Genomic DNA, 23056 nt, shown 5'->3' with positions numbered 1-23056 from the left:
ACAAGCGGCCGAAATGAGTTTCCTCCGCCGGATGGCGGGGCTCTCCCTTAGAGATAGGGTGAGAAGCTCTGCCATCCGGGGGGAGCTCAAAGTAAAACCTCTGCTCCTCCACATCGAGAGGAGCCAGATGAGGTGGTTCGGGCATCTGGTCAGGATGCCACCCGAACGCCTCCCTAGGGAGGTGTTTAGGGCACGTCCGACCGGTAGGAGGCCGCGGGGAAGACCCAGGACACGTTGGGAAGACTATGTCTCCCGGCTGGCCTGGGAACGCCTCGGGGTCCCACAGTAAGAGCTGGACGAAGTGGCTGGGGAGAGGGAAGTCTGGGCTTCCCTGCTTAGGCTGCTGCCCCCGCCACCCGACCTCGGATAAGCGGAAGAAGATGGATGGATGGATGGAGAATGCAAAAAACCCCCAAAAATGTTTGTCTTCTTGTCTCTCATAAGGATTGTGAACGATAGGCAAAATTTAAAAAGAAAAATGGGCCGTACACCTTTAATAATGTCAATCAACATTAGCAAAGTGGTTGCTTTGTTTTTTGTTATTGCACAAATGCATTTGTTGTTGTTATTTAGTTTTTTGGAAGGTATACTGCAAATTAATGTAAATTAAATTTCTCCCATAGGAAAGGAAATTTCATTAAATTGTTATTAAATTATTAAATTAAAGGTCAATTCGCCACGAGCCTAAAATGTAATTAATTAATTGTGCAAGAAATGTTAAACTTTGTTAAGTGTAAAAATAAAGAAACCTCTGATAATAGTAAAGCTTATCTCCAATAAATTGTGTATTAACATTTCTAGAGATGTCCGATAATGGCTTTTTTGCCAATATCCGATATTCCAATATTGTCCAACTCTTAATTACCGATTCCGATATCAACCGGTACCGATATATAAAGTCATGGAATTAACACATTATTATGCCTAATTTTGTTGTGATACCCCGCTGGATGCATTAAACAATGTAACAATGTTTTCCAAAATAAATCAACTCAAGTTATGGAAAAAAATGCCAACATGGCACTGCCATATTTATTATTGAAGTCACAAAGTGCATTTTTTTTTTTAACATGCCTCAAAACAGCAGCTTGGAATTTGGGACATGCTCTCCCTGAGGAGGTTGAGGTAGGGGGGGCGGGGGGGGGGGGGGTGTAGGTGTTAGCGGGGGGTGTATATTGTAGCGTATATTGTATATTGTGGGGGGTGTATATTGTAGCGTCCCGGAAGAGTTAGTGCTGCAAGGGGTTCTGGGTATTTGTTCAGTTGTGTTTATGTTGTGTTACGGTGCGGATGTTCTCCCGAAATGTGTGTGTCATTCTTGTTTGGTGTGGGTTCACAGTGTAGTGCATATTTGTAACAGTGTTAAAGTTGTTTATACGGCCACCCTCAGTGTGACCTGCATGGCTGTTGACCAAGTATGGATGGCATTCACTTGTGTGTGTGAAAAGCCGTAGATATTATGTGACTGGGCCGGCACGCAAAGGCAGTGCCTTTAAGGTTTATTGGCACTCTGTACTTCTCCCTACGTCCGTGTACACAGCGGCATTTTAAAAAGTCATACATTTTACTTTTTGAAACCAAAACCGATAATTTTGAAACCGATACCGATAATTTCTGATATTACATTGTAAAGCATTTATCGGCCAAATAATATCGGCAGTTTGATATTATCGGACATCTCTAAACATTTCATTGGCAAGTGTCAGGCACAGGGAAAGACACATATTACTATTGTTGATGACTGCCATATTGTACTGAGTAGCCAGGACAAGACCTTAAAAGGTGCATTTGTTATTTTTGAACGGTTATTTATTGAGTTACTGAGCTGAAGTTTAATGAGCTAACCTGAGCTAAAACTCAGTTGTATAAGTGCTTTAGTCTTCTGCAAGGACACAGCAAAATTTCCCCGAAAAATCATTAGTTCTCTCTCAGAAAGATGCCTACTGACAACCCTTTTTGCACCATGTGCCTGACTTAACACTAAGATTATGCATCGCTGAGCTCCTTTGGATGATATCAACACGCCTCAAATGCGCTTCGTTTTAGACGGTCACAGTAGGGGCCCGAGTATGATGAAGCTGGTAAGAGGCTGTGAAAGTCGTCTCCCTGCCAATCCGTGCGGCGAGCAATGAGGCCAAGCACGGCACCGGCTAATAAGTGTGAGCAAGTGCAGTCTAAGCCTCCGCCAGCGGCCCCACAACACCTATTATTACCCATCCTATCAGACAACCATGTGTTTCCATTTACAGGGTATTGTTTAAGCTGTGGGGATGTTGTTCATTGCGAGCGTGATGACACCTCTCTCCTTGTGTCTGTCAGTGGTGACACTCTTTAATAGTCTCGTGGAGGTCGTCTCCCAGCCACGTGTGGACGTTTTCAACGGGCCGCAACACGGGAAGGCAATCGGTGCTGTTTTGTGCCCTGTTATTGTCCGTAAAGTCTGGAAAATGGGATTGCTGTGCACAGGGCTGCAATGACAGGTTCAGGACTTAAGGGAGTCCTCGGGGGGACGGGCTGGGAAGGTGTGTGCTGAACCAAGGACGGGTGTTGTGTATGTGTGCGCTTACACCGCGGCAGAATGTCTCATTGTTCTCTTAAACAGATCCAGCCATGTGTAGAAGGCTCGGCTGGTGGTATCCGCGTTGATGTGGCTCCGGCCTGACCCAAGTGGATATAATGGTGCAGTAGAAAATGTCCTGTCACTTGATGGAGGAGCTGCCTGTAGCTGCAGGAAGGAGTGTGGCGACAGGGGCCATGTGCGCTAACCTCTTCCCTTGTCATTTTTTCCGTCTCTCTTTCCCTCCCCCTCTCCTTTCATTTCCACCTTTTTCCTTTTTGCCGCCACATGCACTCCCTCCCTCCCCTCCCGCCTTTCCCCCCAGACTCCACTCCCTCCTCCCACAGCCCTCTGTGACAAATTACTCCTGGCGGTTGATTTGTTGGTTGTCAAAAGTGCTCGGTGCGCTGGCATGAAGGTGGGGTGAGCGGGAGAAGAATCTTCCTCCTGTTCCTGCCTGTCGTCATCACCGTTCCCTCGTCCTCTCCCCCGCCCCCCCCCCTCACCTCCTCACACGTATACGCCGCACTTTCGCCACAGCTCGCTGTTTAGACGCCTTGGTGGAAATTGACGTTCGCTCTCATAAGATCTCATTAGATTAGATGTTGTCTGTGCTTAATCAGCTCACACGTTTGCCTTCCTTTGACACAACCGTTTTGATACGTTTCGGCACGTGAACGCAACAAAGGAGGGGTTTTGGGGGAGCGCGAGGAGGAGTTGTTTGTCTTTATGAGGGGGAGGCGGATGTACAGAAAGGATAAATACGAGGAAGAGATAAAGAGTTTATGACAGAACTGTAAATGCCATTATGCTGTAAATATTAAAGAGAGTACATACTTACATAGCGTGGAAAGTACAGAAGCTCTTTAAACACTCTGAGGTGTTAAAGAGTATATATAATAGACGCATCACCCATTATCTAGCGGTCTACGTAGAGCTTCTATAAAGGATACTGAACCAACAAAGGCTTCCGCTCAGTGTTTGGCCTTGAGATTTGTCCAGTGTAGTGGATTATGACTCTGAGCACATGGCTGCACATGTGGATTACTCCGGAATTAACGCAACTATATTTACTCGTATCCAGTTCAATCAACAAGTAACACATGTGTCTACTACGTACATAGTGGTAAATATACAGTACATTTTTCAAACAACTACATTGTGATCAGATTATACATAGTGTTACAACAGTCAAGTCTCCGTACTCATCTTTGCACTGGGGTATGCATCGATCTGATCACTGACCCTATAACCATAGGCGCTGATCTACATTTCTGGCGGATGGGCGGTAAATCTGAAGCTACTTTTCTGAGCATGCGCGGTTTTTGCTTGGTGGTGAGAAAGAATTTGCCATCAATCCCACGTGGGTGCTCGGCATTGTCCGTGGGTGCTAGGGCCCCCGAAGCACCCACTGGATCAGCGCCTATGCCTATAACAACACAAGCCGCCTTTCAGGTAACCATCTGTGGTTAAGGTAAAGGATCATGTATGGTCAAAATAAATTGTTTGATTAATCTGTGTTTATACATGAATAATGTAAACATCCATCCATCCATCCATTTTCTACCGCTTATTCCCTTTTGGGGTCGCGGGGGGCGCTGGAGCCTATCTCAGCTACAATCGGGCGGAAGGCGGTGTACACCCTGGACAAGTCGCCACCTCATCGCAGGGCCAACACAGATAGACAGACAACATTCACACTCACATCCACACACTAGGGCCAATTTAGTGTTGCCAATCAACCTATCCCCAGGTGCATGTCTTTGGAGGTGGGAGGAAGCCGGAGTACCCGGAGGGAACCCACGCAGTCACGGGGAGAACATGCAAACTCCACACAGAAAGATCCCGAGCCCGGGATTGAACCCAAGACTACTCAGGACCTTCGTATTGTGAGGCAGATGCACTAACCCCTCTGCCACCGTGAAGCCCATGTAAACATGTTTGTGATTAATCGCATGACTTAATGTATGAATGTTGACAGACCTATTGAACACCTTTAACGACATTTTAACGTTAGCAAGAAAACTGTTTTTCAAAACAAACATGCATTCACTTTAATGTGGACCTGTCATTCATGTTGTGTTATTAATGTGCTATTTTAAGATTGAAGTGTTTCATTTAAAATAAAACTCCTTCCTGTAGAGCAGTGGTCCCCAACCACCGGGACCACGGCCCGGTACCGGTCCGTGGATCGTTTGGTACCGGGCCGCACAAGAATAAAATATATATATATATATATATATATATATTTTTTTTTTTTTAATTAAATCAACATAAAAAACACAAGATACACTTACAATTAGTGCACCAACCCAAAAAACCTCCCTCCCCCATTTACTCATTCACACTCATTCACACAAAAGGGTTGTTTCTTTCTGTTATTAATATTTCTGGTTCCTACATTATACATCAATATACATCAATACAGTCTGCAGGGATACAGTCCGTAAGCACACATGATTGTATTTTTTTGTGACAAACCCCCCACCCCCTCTATCTTCAAGCGTTGACCGGTCCGCAGTTTCAAAAAGGTTGGGGACCACTGCTGTAGAGTGTGCATAATACTTTATCGACTGTTCCGTCATGTTTTTTTTGCACTCAAATTTCCCATGGAGAGTACTAACCTGCTGTTAAGCGTCTTCCATGTTGACTTGTTTGCTTCTGCAGACCGTCACTACCACATCAACTTCACATTTGCACATGCACGATGATAACATTACGCAGAAAAACTGCCCAAAATGCTTTGCCACTGACGTTTCAGAGATGTTGAGTCATTCTGCACTGCATAAATGCACATTTGTCATTACAACTCTCTAAAAGCTATTCTTGTAACAATGTCTGTTATTATGTTGTGATACATTTTCTAAAGCAATGCTTTTTAAATAATATTCAAACACTTAAAGGGGACCCATGATGATCGTAATGTACATTGTATCTACATTTAAAACACTTAAACCATTTAAAACACAAAGAATAGATACATAAATGAATACAAATCGATAAAACCTTTTATTGTGGTAAAGATAATATGTACTGGATATGCGTTGGTGTAAATTTGGGGTGAATTTTGCTTCACAGTCTTTTGAATCTGCCTGCAAGATGTTTTCATTTGTGGAACCCTCTCCAAAAGTATCATATTTTTGTCTTCAGAAAATGTCTTAAAGATCAACATCATCCGTATTTTTTTTCAGTCACGGTTGCAAATAAACATTATATAGGTTCGCCGCTCACACATTTGGTACATTTGCACACTCTCCGATCGATACAGAGCTGCATTAAAAAAAAAATGCTTTACCAGCATTTATCTCACTGCATGTCGCATTTTGATGTTATTTTGCGCATGCTAAGATTTGATGAAAACAATAACTAATCCTACCTGTCTTGTGTTTCCTCAAACCAAGTCAAAATGTAGCCATCTTTTTACGCTGGAGTTTAGCAGCAAATCTAATTTCCTAGTGGCCCAATTGTCATGGACAAAGTTTTACAGACCAAAAGCAGGCGAGAGAGAGGGCATGAAACAAGAAGGAAAGTACGGAGGTTCAAGCTGCAACGGCTCAGCTAAGGGGAGGAGGCTTACCGACACAGCATGTCCAAGAATGACCACAAATGTATGTCAATTAACCTTCAACGAGCTGTTAAAAAAAGACTCCAAAACCTAGCTTTCAGAACCATCCAAAACGGTGTGCAAGCTCACTCCCACGCTTTGACTTTATTTACCACCATTATCCAACATTGTAACAATTCAGAAAAGAAGAAAATCTTCATATATCCCCTTTTACACACTACTGTTAAATCTATAAAATATTTAAACACCTTTTATTTTCCCCAAATGACGTTTACATTAAAGGGCCTGATTTACTAAGATCCAAATACCACATGCTAAACAGCGTGTGCAGTCTATAAAGTAGCGTGTACTATTGCACGTGCTATTCATTCCTGATGCAGACCGCCTTATTTAACTGAGGTTTTTGCGTGTACTACTCAGCTTTCACCATGGAAACACTCGATCATTTACTACACATTCATGTTATCATGCTCTTAACTGCAGGAGACTTGTACCACTTTTTATGAGCATTTTAGAAGCAGTCCGGTGCATCCACAATTAAACCCATTTTTTGTTGTGTGCTGCAGATGCGCTCTTGTGAGAGAATCTGCACACATTGTGCACAAGACGCATACAACTGCATACTTCAAGAATTGTTTTTATTTAGGAGATATGTTAATGATATGTATTCTAAATGAAACAATGAAAGTAGAGATGCAGTTTTATATATATATATATATATATATATATATATATATATATATATATATATATATATATTTACCTATCAATGTACATTAGTGTTTGCCACTAAATGAGACCATAACCAAACAGAGTGCACTGTTCAGTATCGTGGCCACTGATTGGTTAAGCCTCAGGCAGCGTTAGCATGTTAAATATAAAAGTGATTATGTGGGTTTTATTTTATGTCTGTTGGGCTCTCATAATGTTAAAAAAATAACATATTCAGAAGGGCGTAAGCAGTTTTTATGCTCTAGCCAAGAAAATATTTGATTTATTGTTAATTTCATACTTTTCAGAAATTCATTAAACACAGCCAGCCACCGAACCAATTTACAGCGATAAACGAGTGTTTATTGTAAAAGTAAACTTATAATGTAAAATCAAATTTTATGTCAATAAAGCACTTTACCTCACAGTTTAACTTGAATATGTTTTCGCGTTCAAACTTTGAGTTTCTCTGCCTAATTTTCTTGTTTGTGACCACTGTTGTATTAGATATGCTCACACTTTGCAAGTATTGCTAACAAAGTGTCCGGTGAGTTTCCAGGTATCATTTCCTGGCTCAGTAGATTCCAACTGTTATTACCCCATCTGACATCCCATGGTAATAATTTGATGGGTTTCCTGTGGCGAATGCCAGTCAGTTCGGTGGCCCGTTTGCTGCGAAAGCTCCAGCGGCGTTGGTTTGATTTCATCGTCTGGTCCTTCGCCTTTTTTTGAAAGGAAACTCATCTCCTTTCAGCTGCTCTTGCTGCTTTATCCACTAACTGTTTCCCTTTTGTGCCATTTGCTCTTTTGCAAAAGTAATAGGACGTTGTTTTTTCTTTCCAACCCCTGCTGTCGAAAAAGCCAGATTGCTTTGTGCATCACCATCAAAACACAGAGGAGAGCATCACATTGCACTTGTGTTCATAAGCCTCCAACATCATGTGTGTCTGCCTGTGTTAAGAGAGTGGTTAAGCTCTAGGACACCAGCATTCCAATGTACAGTAAATGATGTTGAAACCTGCATTAACGGAACAACCATAGTAGCTTATACAGTCAGAATTCAAAGAAAGGGGCCGAAAAAAACATGTAATGAAATTCCCATTCTGGACGCAGGCTCCTTGAATCTCATTAAATGAGTTTTTTTTTCTTTTTTCCCCAGCTTCTCTTTGTGGGAGAGGTCTTAGAGTGCCCTTAACAATGTGGCAGATTTCAACCTCCTCCGTATTAAGAGGACAATGTCTTGTCTTTCCATGCCAAATCCTATATACTCTCCACAAAGATGCCTCTGCTTTGCTGTAATAATCGATCTTGTTGTGCTTTCCCTTTTGAGTTGGTACTAACTTTATGCCCCATTTTCTCCCCCTCCCCGCCATCTGCTTCTCCCTGCACAGGATTTGGTTTCATAACTTTTGAGAGTGAAGACATCGTTGAGAAAGTCTGTGACATTCATTTTCATGAAATCAATAATAAAATGGTAAGTCCACTCTTTTTTTGGGGGGGGAATTCCAGGCGGGCATTTAGGGATTAATATTTGATTTCTTCTTTCCCCAAGTATTATTAGCAGAGGTGGTGGTGTGTTTGTTTGACCCACTCACACGTGAGCACCACCTGTGGGTCTGAGGGTCTCAGGGATGGGAAAGCGGTGGTGTGTACTAGCCACAGAGCGTGAAATTGTGTGACTGAGTTGTGCCTGTCAGGCTGAGGGACAGGAGACTGGAGCTTGTCCCTCTTCCTGAATCCCAAGCACACACACACACACACACACACACACACACACACACATACACACACACAGTGACAATGCCCAAGGATGCAGTAGGGACGGTGCTTCCACAGGCTGAGTTCATTAGTTGGGGATTAACGTCGTCCACGGGCTCCCGTGATGCTCGTTTTATTTACACTAGCTTGGTCATTCCGTAGCAGAGCTTACTATATAGCACCCCCTTAAAGTCATCGTGTCGTTTAATGATAATTATTTTTCGATTTAGTGAGTGTGAGACCTTCTCCACCACCGTGTGAGCCTCTGGAGGGATACACTATTACGGTGGAACCTCCAAAGCTTTGCACAATAAAAATAAAATAGTGGCAAAAAATATTTATCATAGTATATATTATACAGTATATAATCCGATAACTGTGGCCAATGTGTGAAGTGTACACAAAATATCGTATTTTCCGGGCTATAGAGCGCACTGGTATTTAAGCCGCACTCATCAAATTTTAAGATAAATACATATTTTTACATATATCGTATTTTCTGGTCTATAGGCTACACCGGTATATGAGCTGCACCCACAACATTTTTTAATAAAAAATATTGTCCACATATTAGCTGCACCGGACAAGCTGCAGATATATACGTTGTGAAATTAGGTATTTACACAGAAAGTTTTTGTAAATATTTATGTACAAACCTTAATTGTTTCCAAATGGTGTCTGTATTATGGCAGTAAAACGGTTGATCAAACAAAACAGAAGTTACCGTTATGGGCCCACTAGCTGCAGAAGCTAGCTCTCCAATTAGCTAGACAGACTCAATAACTCCACATTGACGTCTTGGTGGGCAGCACGGTGGAAGAGGGGTTAGTGCGTCTGCCTCACAATACGAAGGTCCTGAGTAGTCGTGAGTTCAATCCCGGCCTCGGGATCTTTCTGTGTGGAGTTTGCATGTTCTCCCCGTGACTGCGTGGGTTCCCTCCGGGTACTCCGGCTTCCTCCCACCTCCAAAGACATGCACCTGGAGATAGCTTGATTGGCAACACTAAAAACTTGGCCCTAGTGTGTGAATGTGAGTGTGAATGTTGTCTGTCTATCTGTGTTGGCCCTGCGATGAGGTGGCGACTTGTCCAGGGTGTACCCCGCCTTCTGCCCGATTGTAGCTGAGATAGGCTCTAGCGCCCCCCGCGACCCCGAAGGGAATAGGCAGTAGAAAATGGATGGATGACGTCTTGGTGAGTTTACCGAGGAATTTGTGAAACTGAAACAATACAAAAATAATGCAGTTGTAAGTTATTAATACTAACACAGACATTCAGAAATGTGTCAGCACATTAGCTAATACTAACAATGTTAACTTAATTACATTATGATAGCTCCTACAAATATGCATACAAACACTCATAGACATCACACATGAGATGGTTTAGTCAGTATGAATAGTTTTAGTTATATGGTAAAACTTTCAAACGTTGCTTGGAGTGATAAATGAAGAAACCATAATAGTACAAACGCTTTGGACGACTAAAAGACGGAACAGCACTTGTAATTCCGGTTTGAAAGCACTAAACAGAAGGAACTACTCTAGACATTCACCTCGCAGCACCTGTAGTGAGAGAACTCGTCCAAAAGATAGCACCATAGCACAAACAAAAACACACCTTTTCAATGTCATTGCTTGTGGGATTTTTTTAACTACTTGCTTTATGGCAGTTAGCAAAGAAAAATCCATAAACTAGCAGCACCGTTTTAAAAGCCTTCGGGTTTAAAGCATAGGAAAAAGGCAGCATCCGGAATTTACGGTATTAGCCGCACCGGACTGTAAACCGCAGATATATACTGATACATAATATCTTGTAAATGTTCAATTACATCCCTTAATTGTTTCCACGTAGACAGTGCCTGTCACATGGCAGTAAAACAGCTGCTCAAACAAAACAGAAGTCATTGTCATGGACCCACTAGCTGCTAGCTCTCCAATCAGCTAAACAGACTCAATAACTCCACAGAGATTTTTTTTGGTGAAGTTATGAAACTGAAACAATACAAAAATAATGCCATTGTAATTTAATAATACTAGCACAGACACTTGTAAATGTGTTACCATATTCTCTAATGCTAACGACACTAGCTTGATTACATTACTATAGTACATACGAATATGCATGAAAACAATACAGACATCACACATGGGACAGTTTGGCGAGTATGAATTGTTTAAGTTATATTGTAAAACGTTCCACCTTGCTTGGAGTGATAAATGAAGAATCTTTTCGAGCAGAAACACAATAGACAATTATACTTCCGGTTCAAGGCAAAAAACAGGAAGTATATTTCAACCTGCAATGAAAAAACTCATCCAAAAGATGGCACCATAGCATACACAATACCACACATTGTCAGTGTCTCTGTTGGTGTTATATGAAAACTATTTGAACACAAAACATTATGGCCGTTCACGAAGAAAAATCCATAAATTAGTCGCATCGTTTTATAAGCCGTATCTTGGGAAAAAACTAGCGGCTTATAGTCTGCAAAATACGGTACTCCACGTGATGGACACCTAAAGAGGAGGGCGCAGGAACGTTACCTGTCACCTTGTGGCGTTTTATGCTGAAATTAATTAATGTATTGCAAAAATTCCCAACCACATCAGTTTTGCCACAGGAAATATCTCATTTAAGTTGATTGGTCTAGAAATTAGTATTCATTTACAGCAGTGCCTCAACTTACCAACTAAATCACTTGTGTGACGCACCTTTTTCACAAAACACTTTAACTTCTCCTATTTTAAATGAATTGTAATTATTTTTAATTGGTCCTGGTCCCCCCAAACAGCACAATTTTAATATGTGACATGCTTTTTAAAAAGAAAAGCAAACATTTGGATAAGAAATATTACAGTACCACTACAGTATTTGTATGGAGTAATGTAATAACAATGTACAGCATTTACCTTGGACAGTGGACTTCTGTGATATCTCCTTCCAGCTGCTTCTCCGTCAAACACACCATCAGCAGCTTTTCCATATTTTCATGGATAAATGTCCACCGTTCAGATATTATTTTAACATTATTGGCCTGCGTTATTTACTCATTCTGCTTCGGTATGGTGCAGACTAGCAACTTCGCCTAGTTTGAGACACATTTTTGATGATTTCTGTCTTTCATTCAGTGAATATCATCCATTTCTTCTTTTCACCACTGCCCTTCCCATGGAAACAGCTCTAATTTTAAAATACTTTTTAATTTGGGGCACTCTTAAGTTGAGGTACATGTATGTGTGTAGTGTGCATAGTGTTGAAATAGAAAACAGCAAAAGACTTGTTTAGGTGCTCAAACAGCTGAAGTCTGTTACTGGCGCTGCGGCTTTTGTGCAACCTTTTTTCCAGAAAATCTTGGTTAAACTCCACATTGTATGACCTGCAGGTTGCATTGTGTTTGAGGGACTGTGTGGTTGACGAAAGGGAATACTTTTAGTGCCTTTCAGTAGGCGTCGACCCTCCCGGCCTTTTACACAACTTGACAGACTGACTGGCCGTCTGACGGACAGGACCAGTGTAGTAGAACCTCGTTCACCAGGGACCAGCCCGGGTCACACACGACCCCAGTCTGCACCCCTCAATGCCTTTCTGCTGCATCCCTTTCTGTGCTCAGGTCGACGCATATCTAAGGTGTTATTTCAATTATTGCATAAAAGACGTCCAGTGACATTTCGGAGGAGCACACAGTTGACATTTTTATACATCCACACATACAGTAAATGGCAACAACCATTTAATGTGGCCTAACTTATACGCAAAATATTGCTATCTGTCTATAACCCGTGCTTATTATACACACTCCACTACTTTACACTGTGGATATAGCCACTGTACATATTCCAAAGCCTGATTAGAAACAAAGTCGCTGTCTGTTCGTAAGGAGCACTAATAAGATATCGCAACATGCTAATTAGAAATAACAAGTACAATTTGTCATTTCTTTTGCATTTGCAGCAAACACTAAGAAATGTAGGCAGTTGAAATGTTAAAAAAAGTGTTGCTCATGCATGCGGCAAATGCTTGAACAATACCCATAACAACAATTCAGTGGTCCCCAACCTTTTTGTAACTGTCATAAAAAAATACAATCATGTGTGCTTACGGACTGTATCCCTGCAGACTGTATTGATCTATATTGATATATAATGTAGGAACCAGAATATTAATAGCAGAAAGAAACAACCCTTTTGTGCGAATGAGTGTGAATGAGTGTAAATGGGGGAGGGAGGTTTTTTGGGTCGGTGCACTAATTGTAAGTGTATCTTGTGTTTTTTATGTTGATGTAATTAAAAAAAAAATTAAAAATATGACTGCCAATCAGGACACACCGTTCCTGGTTGCCAATCAGGATGCTTTTCATGACAGCCCAGTTCTCTGCATCATTGTGCTTTTTGCTGTGCGTTGTACATAAACATGCTTAGCCTTTCCTATGCTTAATGTTGCACACACAATACTAAATGTGACATATAGCAGGGGTCCCCAAAATTTTGGACTCGGGGGCCGCATTGGGTTAAAAAAATTTGGCCGGGGGCCAGGCTGTATGTATATATATATATATATATATATATATATATATATATATATATATATATATATATATATATATATATATATACATTGTCTTTATAATCCGTTTTGTCATTTAACATCAATTAACATTGATGTTCATCAACATTTAACATTGTCACGTTATCGATGGGAAAATTGATTTTTAGACAATATGATTTGCCTGAGCGGCTAGGAGACACCAAGAGTAACAAGCGGTAGAAAATGGATTAGAAAGGAAAGATTTAAAAAATAAAAAATAATAAAAAACTTTTTTTTTAACTTGGGACTTCCTGTGGGCCGGATTTTGGATGCTGGGGGGCCGGATTTGGGGACCCCTGCATATAGGGTTCAAAGGAGAATCCAGGCCATTCAAATAAAGCTAACACTATGACTTTTTAGCTTTTGCAAAAAAAAAAAAAAAGGACTCTGACCGAGTTCCCCAGCATATTAGCTTTGTATTTCTTTCATATCTAAAGTTCATATGGACTGTGTTTGCCTACTGTGAACAGAATCACCTTTTGTGAATTGTGGCACGCATCTCCGAATGCTGTCAAAAGGCGCTTCAGCTTCCAAAAGACATTATTTGGACACACTCTGAATCCTTGTGAGTCCGAGAAAACCAAACGACCAAGGTTATTAGGCGAGGGCCCACATTTTAAAGAAGCGCCTTAAGGCCTTTTTGGAGGCGTTTGTCACATTTGTAAGAGGCCCTCTTGGTAACGCCTAAGATAAATGCCCTAGTATGCAGGAAATACGCTTGGCCCTCACATCCACAAAGTGCTGACACGTGGGAATGTGTGCAAAAAGGAAAGGATGTGGAGTGTGTTGAGAGCATTTTTCAAAGACCCTTCAGGTGTTGCCTTAGTTGCAAAGAGTCACACAGTGGAGAGTGCTGGATTCGCTTTCTTGAAGCACCAGCACATAAAATAAAAAATGCCTCCTGTCTTCATCTTTATGAAGTACTATACAGAAATAGACCTCATCCATCCTCCCTGTGAGTGTTATCTAAGATGGTTGCTGAATAATTGATGCCGACAGAAATCCGCCCAAGTTGAGAGGGCGATGCACGTGTAGGGCAGCCCACCTTCGCCTTGCCTCATCCTCTCATGGGCCATGACAGTGCATCGGGTCAGTGCTGCCTCGGATGTGAATGAGTGAACTTTAAGTGTGTTGGTCAAACACTCCGATTCACCCTGTGTTCGTGTACCACCCAGTCTTTACTCTCACGAGCCCTTTCTCTCTGTCACTGTGTCCTCATTTATAATTAAAATTAGGGCGCTGCTCAGGAAGATGCTCTCTCCCTTCTCTGTAAGCTGTACTGGCATTCACTTATGCCCCACCTCTGTGGAACAACCTGCGTCATCTGCAGGCCTCCTGATTATAGAGTACAGCAACACACTTTTACCTCGCTAACCAATGAGGCAACTACAATATAGAATGTGAGAATGATGGTAAGACGATCATTAGGGAAAAACTGAGTGGGTCACTATGCACCCTTACACTACTAATCCATGTTCCATAGAAATGGACTTAAAGTGGCATTAACCGACTGCTGTGTCATTTTTTTTAATAGTCAGGAGAATGCTCACAACAGGAAGGAGGAATTGTGTCCATGTCGTCAGTTTCGTGCTGCGTCTTCCTGACACGGCCAACCAATTACTGCTCTGAGGAGACAAATAAACTCTGACTGTCGTACTCAGAGAGGAAATGGATGTATTAAATTAGGCGGTGTAATAAAAAGATCCACAAATGTTAAGTTCCTGCAAAATTATTGTTTGCGTTCTTTTAAAATCGATCAACGATTGGCGCGCCCTTGTGCCAGGACAATTCAGATATTTGAGCTTTAGGGGTACCCAGTCCCCAATCAGATTATTCATATTTCAGCACCTTGCATTTGCAATTAAACAACTATATATTATAATACAGGGGTGTCCAAACGTTTTGTCTTGGGGGCCGCGTTGGGCAAAAAATATTTGGCTGAGTAACAATATATAAACACACATTTATAAATATAAATATATATATATATATATATATATATATATATATATATATGTATATATATCCATCCATCCATTTTCTTCCGCTTATCCGAGGTCGGGTCGTGGCGGCAGCAGCCTAAGCAGAAAAGCCCAGACCTCCCTCTCCCCAGCCACTTCGTCCTGCTCCTCCCGGGGGATCCCGAGGCGTTCCCAGGCCAGCCGGGAGACATAGTCCTCCCAACGTGTCCTGGGTCTTCCCCTTGGCCTCCTGCCGGTCGGACGTACCCCAAACACCTCCCTCGGGAGGCGTTCGGGTGGCATCCTGAGCAGATGCCCGAACCACCTCATCTGGCTCCTCTCGATGTGGAGGAGCAGCGGCTTTACTTTGAGCTCCTCCCGGATGACAGAGCTTCTCACCATATCTCTAAGGGAGAGCCCCGTCACCCGGCGGAGGAAACTCATTTCGGCCGCTTGTACCCGTGATCTTGTCCTTTCGGTCATAACCCAAAGCTCATGACCATAGGTGAGGATGGGAACGTAGATCGACCGGTAAATTGAGAGCTTTGCCTTGCGACTCGCCAGTGAGAGGTGCCGCAAAGTAACACAAATTAGAAAGAAAAAAATACAATTATAAAGCCAAATGTCCTGTTGTGGGAATATTTAGGCTTCAAATTGGATGAGAAATATGAGCCCATCAACACGGACGAACGAACGAAAATTACGCCTTGATCAGGTGATAGCAACAAACAAAACGATAACGTCCGACCTCATTTTTCCAACTAGGAAAAAAAATTGATGTTCAATATTTATCCATCCATCCATCCATCTTCTTCCGCTTATCCGAGGTCAGGTCGCGGGGGCAGCAGCCTAAGCAGGGAAGCCCAGACTTCCCTCTCCCCAGCCACTTCGTCCAGCTCCTTCCGGGGGATCCCAAGGCGTTCCCAGGCCAGCCGGGAGACATAGTCTTCCCAACGTGTCCTGGGTCTTCCCTGTGGTCTCCTACCGGTCGGACGTGCCCTAAATACCTCCCGAGGGAGGCGTTCGGGTGGCATCCTGACCAGATGCCCGAACCACCTCATCTGGCTCCTCTCGATGTGGAGGAGCAGCAACTTTACTTTGAGCTCCCCCCGGATGGCAGAGCTTCTCACCCTATCTCTAAGGGAGAGCCCCGCCACCCGGCGGAGGAAACTAATTTCGGCCGCTTGTACCCGTGATCGTGTCCTTTCGGTCATAACCCAAAGCTCATGACCATAGGTGAGGATGGGAACGTAGATCGACCGGTAAATTGAGAGCTTTGCCTTGCGACTCGCCAGTGAGAGGTGCCGCAAAGTAACACAAATTAGAAAGAAAAAAATACAATTATAAAGCCAAATGTCCTGTTGTGGGAATATTTAGGCTTCAAATTGGATGAGAGATATGAGCCCATCAACACGGACGAACGAACGAAAATTCCGCCGTGATCAGGTGATAGCAACAAACAAAACGATAACGTCCGACCTCATTTTTCCAACTAGGAAAAAAAATTGATGTTCAATATTTATCCATCCATCCATCCATCTTCTTCCGCTTATCCGAGGTTGGGTCGCGGGGGCAGCAGCCTCAGACTTCCCTCTCCCCAGCCACTTCGTTCAGCTCTTCTCGGGGGATCCCGAGGCGTTCCCAGGCCAGCCGGGAGACATAGTCTTCCCAACGTGTCCTGGGTCTTCCCTGTGGTCTCCTACCGGTCGGACGTGCCCTAAATACCTCCCTAGGGAGGCGTTCGGGTGGCATCCTGACCAGATGCCCGAACCACCTCATCTGGCTCCTCTCGATGTGGAGGAGCAGCGGCTTTACTTTGAGCTCCCCCCGGATGGCAGAGCTTCTCACCCTATCTCTAAGGGAAAGCCCCGCCACCCGGCGGAGGAAACTCATTTCGGCCGCTTGTACCCGTGATCGTGTCCTTTCGGTCATAACCCAAAGCTCATGACCATAGGTGAGGATGGGAACGTAGATCGACCGGTAAATCGAGAGCTTTGCCTTCCGGCTCAGCTCCTTCTTCACCACAACGGAATATTTATTAATATTACGAAAATGAGTGCATTTAATTTCTGTTTGTTTATTTATCTAGGATAACAAAGATATTTACCTTTCAATTACAATGCAATGTTAAACAATTCTACATAAATGAGGAATACAAGTTTATTATATCCTTTTAAATGGTTACTTGCATTATTATGAATATATATTATGATTACATTACCTTATCATCACTGTAAAGTTTTTATTGATTAGTTCTTCATTTTAAGAACATGGTGTAGACAAAAGCTTTGAGTCTGCATAAAGTCAAATATGTTTTCAAGTAAATTATTGTTCTGTGTGGCACCTTAAGACAAGAACATGTTGGCAGTCTAAAATTAACATGTCCTTCTTCTCCTGTTATTTTCGCAGTTTTATGTATAAAATATAAAAAATCACAAATCGAATCACAATCGCAATTTTGGAGAGAAAATCGCAATTAACTTTATTCTCAAAATCTTGCAGCCCTAATTCATAAGACTACTTTACTTTTCAGTTTTGTAATTATTGACTATTGTGTGTGAAGTCCTACTTAAAGGGGAACTGCACTTTTTTGGAATTCTGCCTATTGTTCACAATCATTATGAGAGACATGACGACGGATAGATTTTTTTTTAAACGCATTCTAACTTGTTAATAAACGTAAATAAAAGTCAGCTTACAGCAGAGTCAATGGGCGGTCCTCTATTTCGCCCACAAATAGTTTATACTTGTATAGCGATTTTCTACCTTCAAGGTACTCAAAGCTCTGGTGGCGGGAGCTGCCATGCAAGGCCCTAACCATGACCCATCGGGAGCAAGGATTAAGTGTCTCGCTCAAGGAAACAACGGACGTGACTAGGATGGCGGAAGACGGGGATCAAACCAGGAACCCTCAGGTTGCTGGTACGGCTGCTCTACCAACCAAGCCACACCCCCCCCCCCAATAAATAACCACCCAAAAAGCGCCACCAATACTCCATTTACATGTCGTGACTTGAATATTAACCAAATATTAGTGATATTGTTATTATAAGCGCTAACGCAGACAAACTATTTATAGCGGCAACGTGATCACCAGTTTATGCTGCTATGTTTACATCATCAGCTGTTTCCTCGCTTCCCTGCTCCTTGGAAGTTTCTTGTCGATCATAAATCATGTATCTCACCTGTATAGAAGAAGGCTGAGGCAAATTCCAACAAGTTGGTACATTTTGATAGCCAATTTAGACCGGTAATGCCGAGAACGACACAAAAAGACGCCTGGCTCCACCTCCCTTTTCTTTGTGGTGATTATGAGTCATTCTTCATCTAAACAAGAATATAACAATATTCTATCAGTCTCATGACAGCAGACCTTATACAGTAAGTTATGTTTTATTATGTTTATTGGCTCTCATGAAGCCTGCAGTGAGTAACTTAGACTTAGACTTAGACAAACTTTATTGATCCACAAGGGAAATTGTTCCACACAGTAGCTCAGTTACAAATGATGGAAAGGATAAGGATGGAAAGGATAATGCAGGTATAAGATAGACTAAAAATGTACCGTAGTAGCAATATAAAATATAACATATATGTAATATTTACATATTATATATAGACTATATAATATATACTGATATATTATATTATTATAGTATATGATATTTTTATATAATATATACAATATATAACAAATCCCAATTACCATGTACAACATTACAGTATATGTAACAGCTGCAGCAAAAAAAAAGGGCAGCATAAAATAGAGAGTAGATCCAGCAGAAAATAGACATTATAAACAAAGAGAGGTAGCTAAAATAGAAGCGGTCAGGTAATAGACAGATATCATCTATTGCTTTATGGCGAGTGATTATACAGCTGGATGGAGTGCAGAATGAAGGAGTTCTTGAATCAAACACTGTGGGAACAAAGCTGAAGGAGCCTGTTGGAGTATGAGCTCCACTGTCCCTCAATTGTCTGGTGGAGTGGGTGGGCAGGATTGTCCATGATGAGCACAGCAGCAAAGTTTGTCTAGTGTCCTACTGTCCCTCACTGACACAAATGCCTCCAACTGCATGCCAATAGTTTGGCCGGTTTGTCAATCCGGTTTATGTCCCTTTTGCTGGTGCTGCTCCCCCAACAAACCACTGCAAAGGACAGGGCACTGGCCACAATAGACTGATAAAATATCTCCAACAGCTTGCTGCACACATTAAAGGACCTAAACTTCTTCAGGAAAAAGAGTCTGCTCATACCCTTCTTGTATACAGCTTTGCTGCTGTGCTCTAGTTCAGTCTGCTGTTCAAGTGGACTCCCAGGTACTTGTACTGCCCCATTACTGCCACCTCCCGGCCCTAGGTGTTGATGGGCTCCACAGGGGTCATTTTCTTCTTGAAGTCGAGTAATAATCAGTTAGTACACAAATGTTGTGATGCATTCTTGAAACGAATGCGCTGTGTATGCTTTACAGATACTGTAATAGGATTGTTCATGTTTTTCAGTCAGTACAGGTTATTGTCCGATTGCATTGTGTTGTGCATTTCAAACTCGAACGCGTTTTGTGTTGACGTAGATGCTAGCTTATCTGTTTGGTTATTATATAGGCTACGGAACATAAATGAAGTGTTGTTGGCGCTTTTTGAATGCATTTTTAAAGTGATTTAGAGGTAGGAATGATTGCTCACATTAGCTGCATTGCTAGCCACCTAGAACGAGACAATATGTATATGTTAGAAAGCGAAAAAAACAAAACATTTTTGTCTTCTTGTATCTCATAAGTATTTTGAACGATAGGCAACATTTCAAAAAAAGTGCAGTTCACCTTTAAATATTTGCTAAATATAGTGCTAAGTTGGCAACGCTGATCCTTGCTGCTACTGTATGTTTTCTTACTCTCTGAAGACATGGGGCCTCATGTATTAAGCTTGCTTATGCATAAAAACCTGCTGTACGCCCCTTTTCACGGCAAAGTTGGCTGAGTAGCGCTTGAAAGCGGCAGTCGGCCTCCAGGGCCCCAAATCTCCCCCCCCCCCCCGTTGCGAGTTGTTGTGATTACATGTATCATGTTTATGTGTGCTATGCTATGTGAGGTTTTTTTCCTCGGACTCAGTCTGGACCCCTCCTGAGGGTCCAGCCTTAGACTGATATTTTTTTTACTCTTCCCCCTTTCCCAATGTCACCTTTTTCCCACCTTTTTTAAGGTGCGCCGTAAGTGACTGATCCGTTGGCGGTCCCGTCTTGTCCCCTTGTAACGTATGTCTGCTCTTAGTGGGACTGTGCCGAAAATGAAATTTCAGTTCTTATGTGTCTTGTACATGTTAAAAGGGAACATTATCACCAGACCTATGTAAGCGTCAATATATACCTTGATGTTGCAGAAAAAAGACCATATATTTTTTTAACCGATTTCCGAACTCTAAATGGGTGAATTTTGGTGAATTAAACGCCTTTCTATTATTCGCTCTCGGAGCGATGACGTCACATTGGGAAGCAATCCGCCATTTTCTCACTTTTGTTGGTGTGTTGTCGGAGGGTGTAACAACACGAAAAGGGACGGATTCAAGTTGCACCAGTGGCCCAAAGATGCAAAAGTGGCAAGAAATTGGATGACATTTTTTCAAAATACGAGGCTGTGGCAAAAGCCGACGAAATGGTCAGTCGTTTGTTCCGCACACTTTACCGACGAAAGCTATGCTACGACAGAGATGGCAAGAATGTGTGGATATCCTGCGACACTCAAAGCAGATGCATTTCCAACGATAAAGACCCTAGCTTCCCTGGCCTGCTGACATCAACTCCAAAACTGGACAGATCAGCTTTCAGGAAAAGAGAGCTGATGAGGGTATGTCTACAGAATATATTAATTGATGAAAACTTTATTCATTACTCGCGGTTTTACGTAAATTATTATACATAAACTGCGTTTACCAATAATTTAGCTTAAAAACATAATTTTTTTTCAATCATTCGAGTAGTCTTGTGTAATGCAGTATTTTGTGTCTATTCAGGTATGGTTAACCTGAGTGCTGAAACCGTGGAAAAATATATGTTCTTAGCGCGCCTGAAATGGGCTGTCTGCACTCTCAAAGTGCATGTTGTTGCCAAATGTATTTCATATGCTGTAAACCTAGTTCATAGTTGTTAGTTTCCTTTAATGCCAAACAAACACATACAAATCGTTGGTTAGAAGGCGATCGCCGAATTCGTCCTTGCTTTCTCCCGTGTCGCTGGCTGTCGTGTCGTTTTCGTCAGTTTCGCTTGCATACGGTTCAAACCGATATGGCTCAATAGCTTCAGTTTCTCCTTCAATTTCGTTTTCGCTACCTGCCTCCACACTACAACCATCCGTTTCAATACATGCGTAATCTGTTGAATCGCTTAAGCCGCTGAAATCCGAGTCTGAATCCGAGCTAATGTCGCTATATCTTGCTGTTCTATCCGCCATGTTTGTTTGTATTGGCATCACTATGTGACGTCACAGGAAAATGGACGGGTGTATATAACGATGGTTAAAATCAGGCACTTTGAAGCTTTTTTTAGGGATATTGCGTGATGGGTAAAATTTTGAAAAAAACTTTGAAAAATAAAATAAGCCACTGGGAACTGATTTTTAATGGTTTTAACCCTTCTGAAATTGTGATAATGTTCCCCTTTAAAGAATGGACAACAATAAAGCATCTTGAATCTTGATATTTATATTGGGGTAATCAGTAAAGGTGGGAATTTTTGGGCACCTCACGATTCGATTACGATTCAGGAGCTACAATTCGATTAACATTTTTTATATTGATGCATCTTTAATTTATATATAGTGATGCAGTTTTACATTTATTTCACTAACATTGTCACTTCCTGTTTCTGAGGGAGGACGTAAACTAGAAGAGCTCCGCTCCTGACACTACAGTTTTGACCAAAAAACTGTAATTTCCTGACTAAAGATTGTGATCACAGCTACAGGACAACTTGATAACATATTCGACTTCAACTCTGCCCAGTGGGAGGCACTGATTCGCTAAAGTAAGCAAACCAGAGGGACTGAAAATCTGGTGGCTAACTAGCTAAATGCTAGCTCAAAGCCGTTGCCTAGCAACCCAAAGCTAAACAACAAAACGGAAGGAGTTGGACATAGTTTTAACGCTTCTGACCACACAAGTGATCTGCAAGAAAGGCTGACACAGCTCTGGCAGGTGCAAGATACGTGAAAGAAAAAAGAAAAGAAATACCACAGAGCCTCCGCTTGCCGCAGAAGCTAACAACACCGTTACAAGAGGTGGAACCAGACTTGAAATAGTTAGTCAGAACCCTACAAAACAATATAAATAAGACACAAAGCAATGTCAACAATCTCCAGGAATGATCAACGATGTACAAAAAGATGTTGCAGATATCCAAGAACAGATCATCGAAGTCCCCACTATGGACAGGACTCTCACACTATGATCAAGGTTTCTCATTGTAATCCCATTGGGTTGAGTTTTTTCTTGCCTTGGTGTGGGTTCTGAGCCGAGGATGTCGTTGTGGCTTGTGCAGCCCTTTGAGACACTTGTGATTTAGGGCTATATAAATAAACTTTGATTGATTGATTGATTGAAGACAGAAAATAATGATATGATGAAATTTAGAAAGTTCAGAGAAAAAAATGAAGATTCTCTGTGAACACAACAGATCATTAAAACGGGAGGTGGAGAAGCCGAAAGATTAGAATGCAACATTGCGCCAACAGTCGAATGACAAGCAGCAAGACAACACCCATTGGGACAACAGCAGTGTTGTGGAGATCATTAAAATGGAGATAGAAACATTGCGGCAACAGTTGCAACTAAATAACACTGATTTGAAGAACTTCAGGGAGGAGATGGCTACATTGAGGCAACAGCTCAATGCCAGTCAACAACAAGATTTCACCAATCTGGGG

At 42.0% G+C, this 23056-nt stretch overlaps 1 protein-coding gene across 7 annotated transcripts in view; it reads left to right on the top strand.

Annotated features, from left to right (window-relative positions):
- msi2b (musashi RNA-binding protein 2b) overlaps positions 1-23056 on the top strand; it is a 626013-nt gene that overhangs the window by 437407 nt on the left and 165550 nt on the right. For all 7 annotated transcript variants that reach the window (XM_061962104.1, XM_061962107.1, XM_061962103.1 and 4 more), the window contains one exon: positions 8225-8307. In XM_061962104.1, the coding sequence (XP_061818088.1) occupies positions 8225-8307 (83 nt within the window). The remainder of the gene's footprint in view (positions 1-8224; positions 8308-23056) is intronic.

The sequence above is a fragment of the Nerophis lumbriciformis genome, linkage group LG09 (assembly GCF_033978685.3).
Source record: "Nerophis lumbriciformis linkage group LG09, RoL_Nlum_v2.1, whole genome shotgun sequence".
Classification (NCBI taxonomy): Eukaryota; Metazoa; Chordata; class Actinopteri; order Syngnathiformes; family Syngnathidae; genus Nerophis; species Nerophis lumbriciformis.
This window is presented reverse-complemented; position numbering and strand designations above follow the sequence as displayed.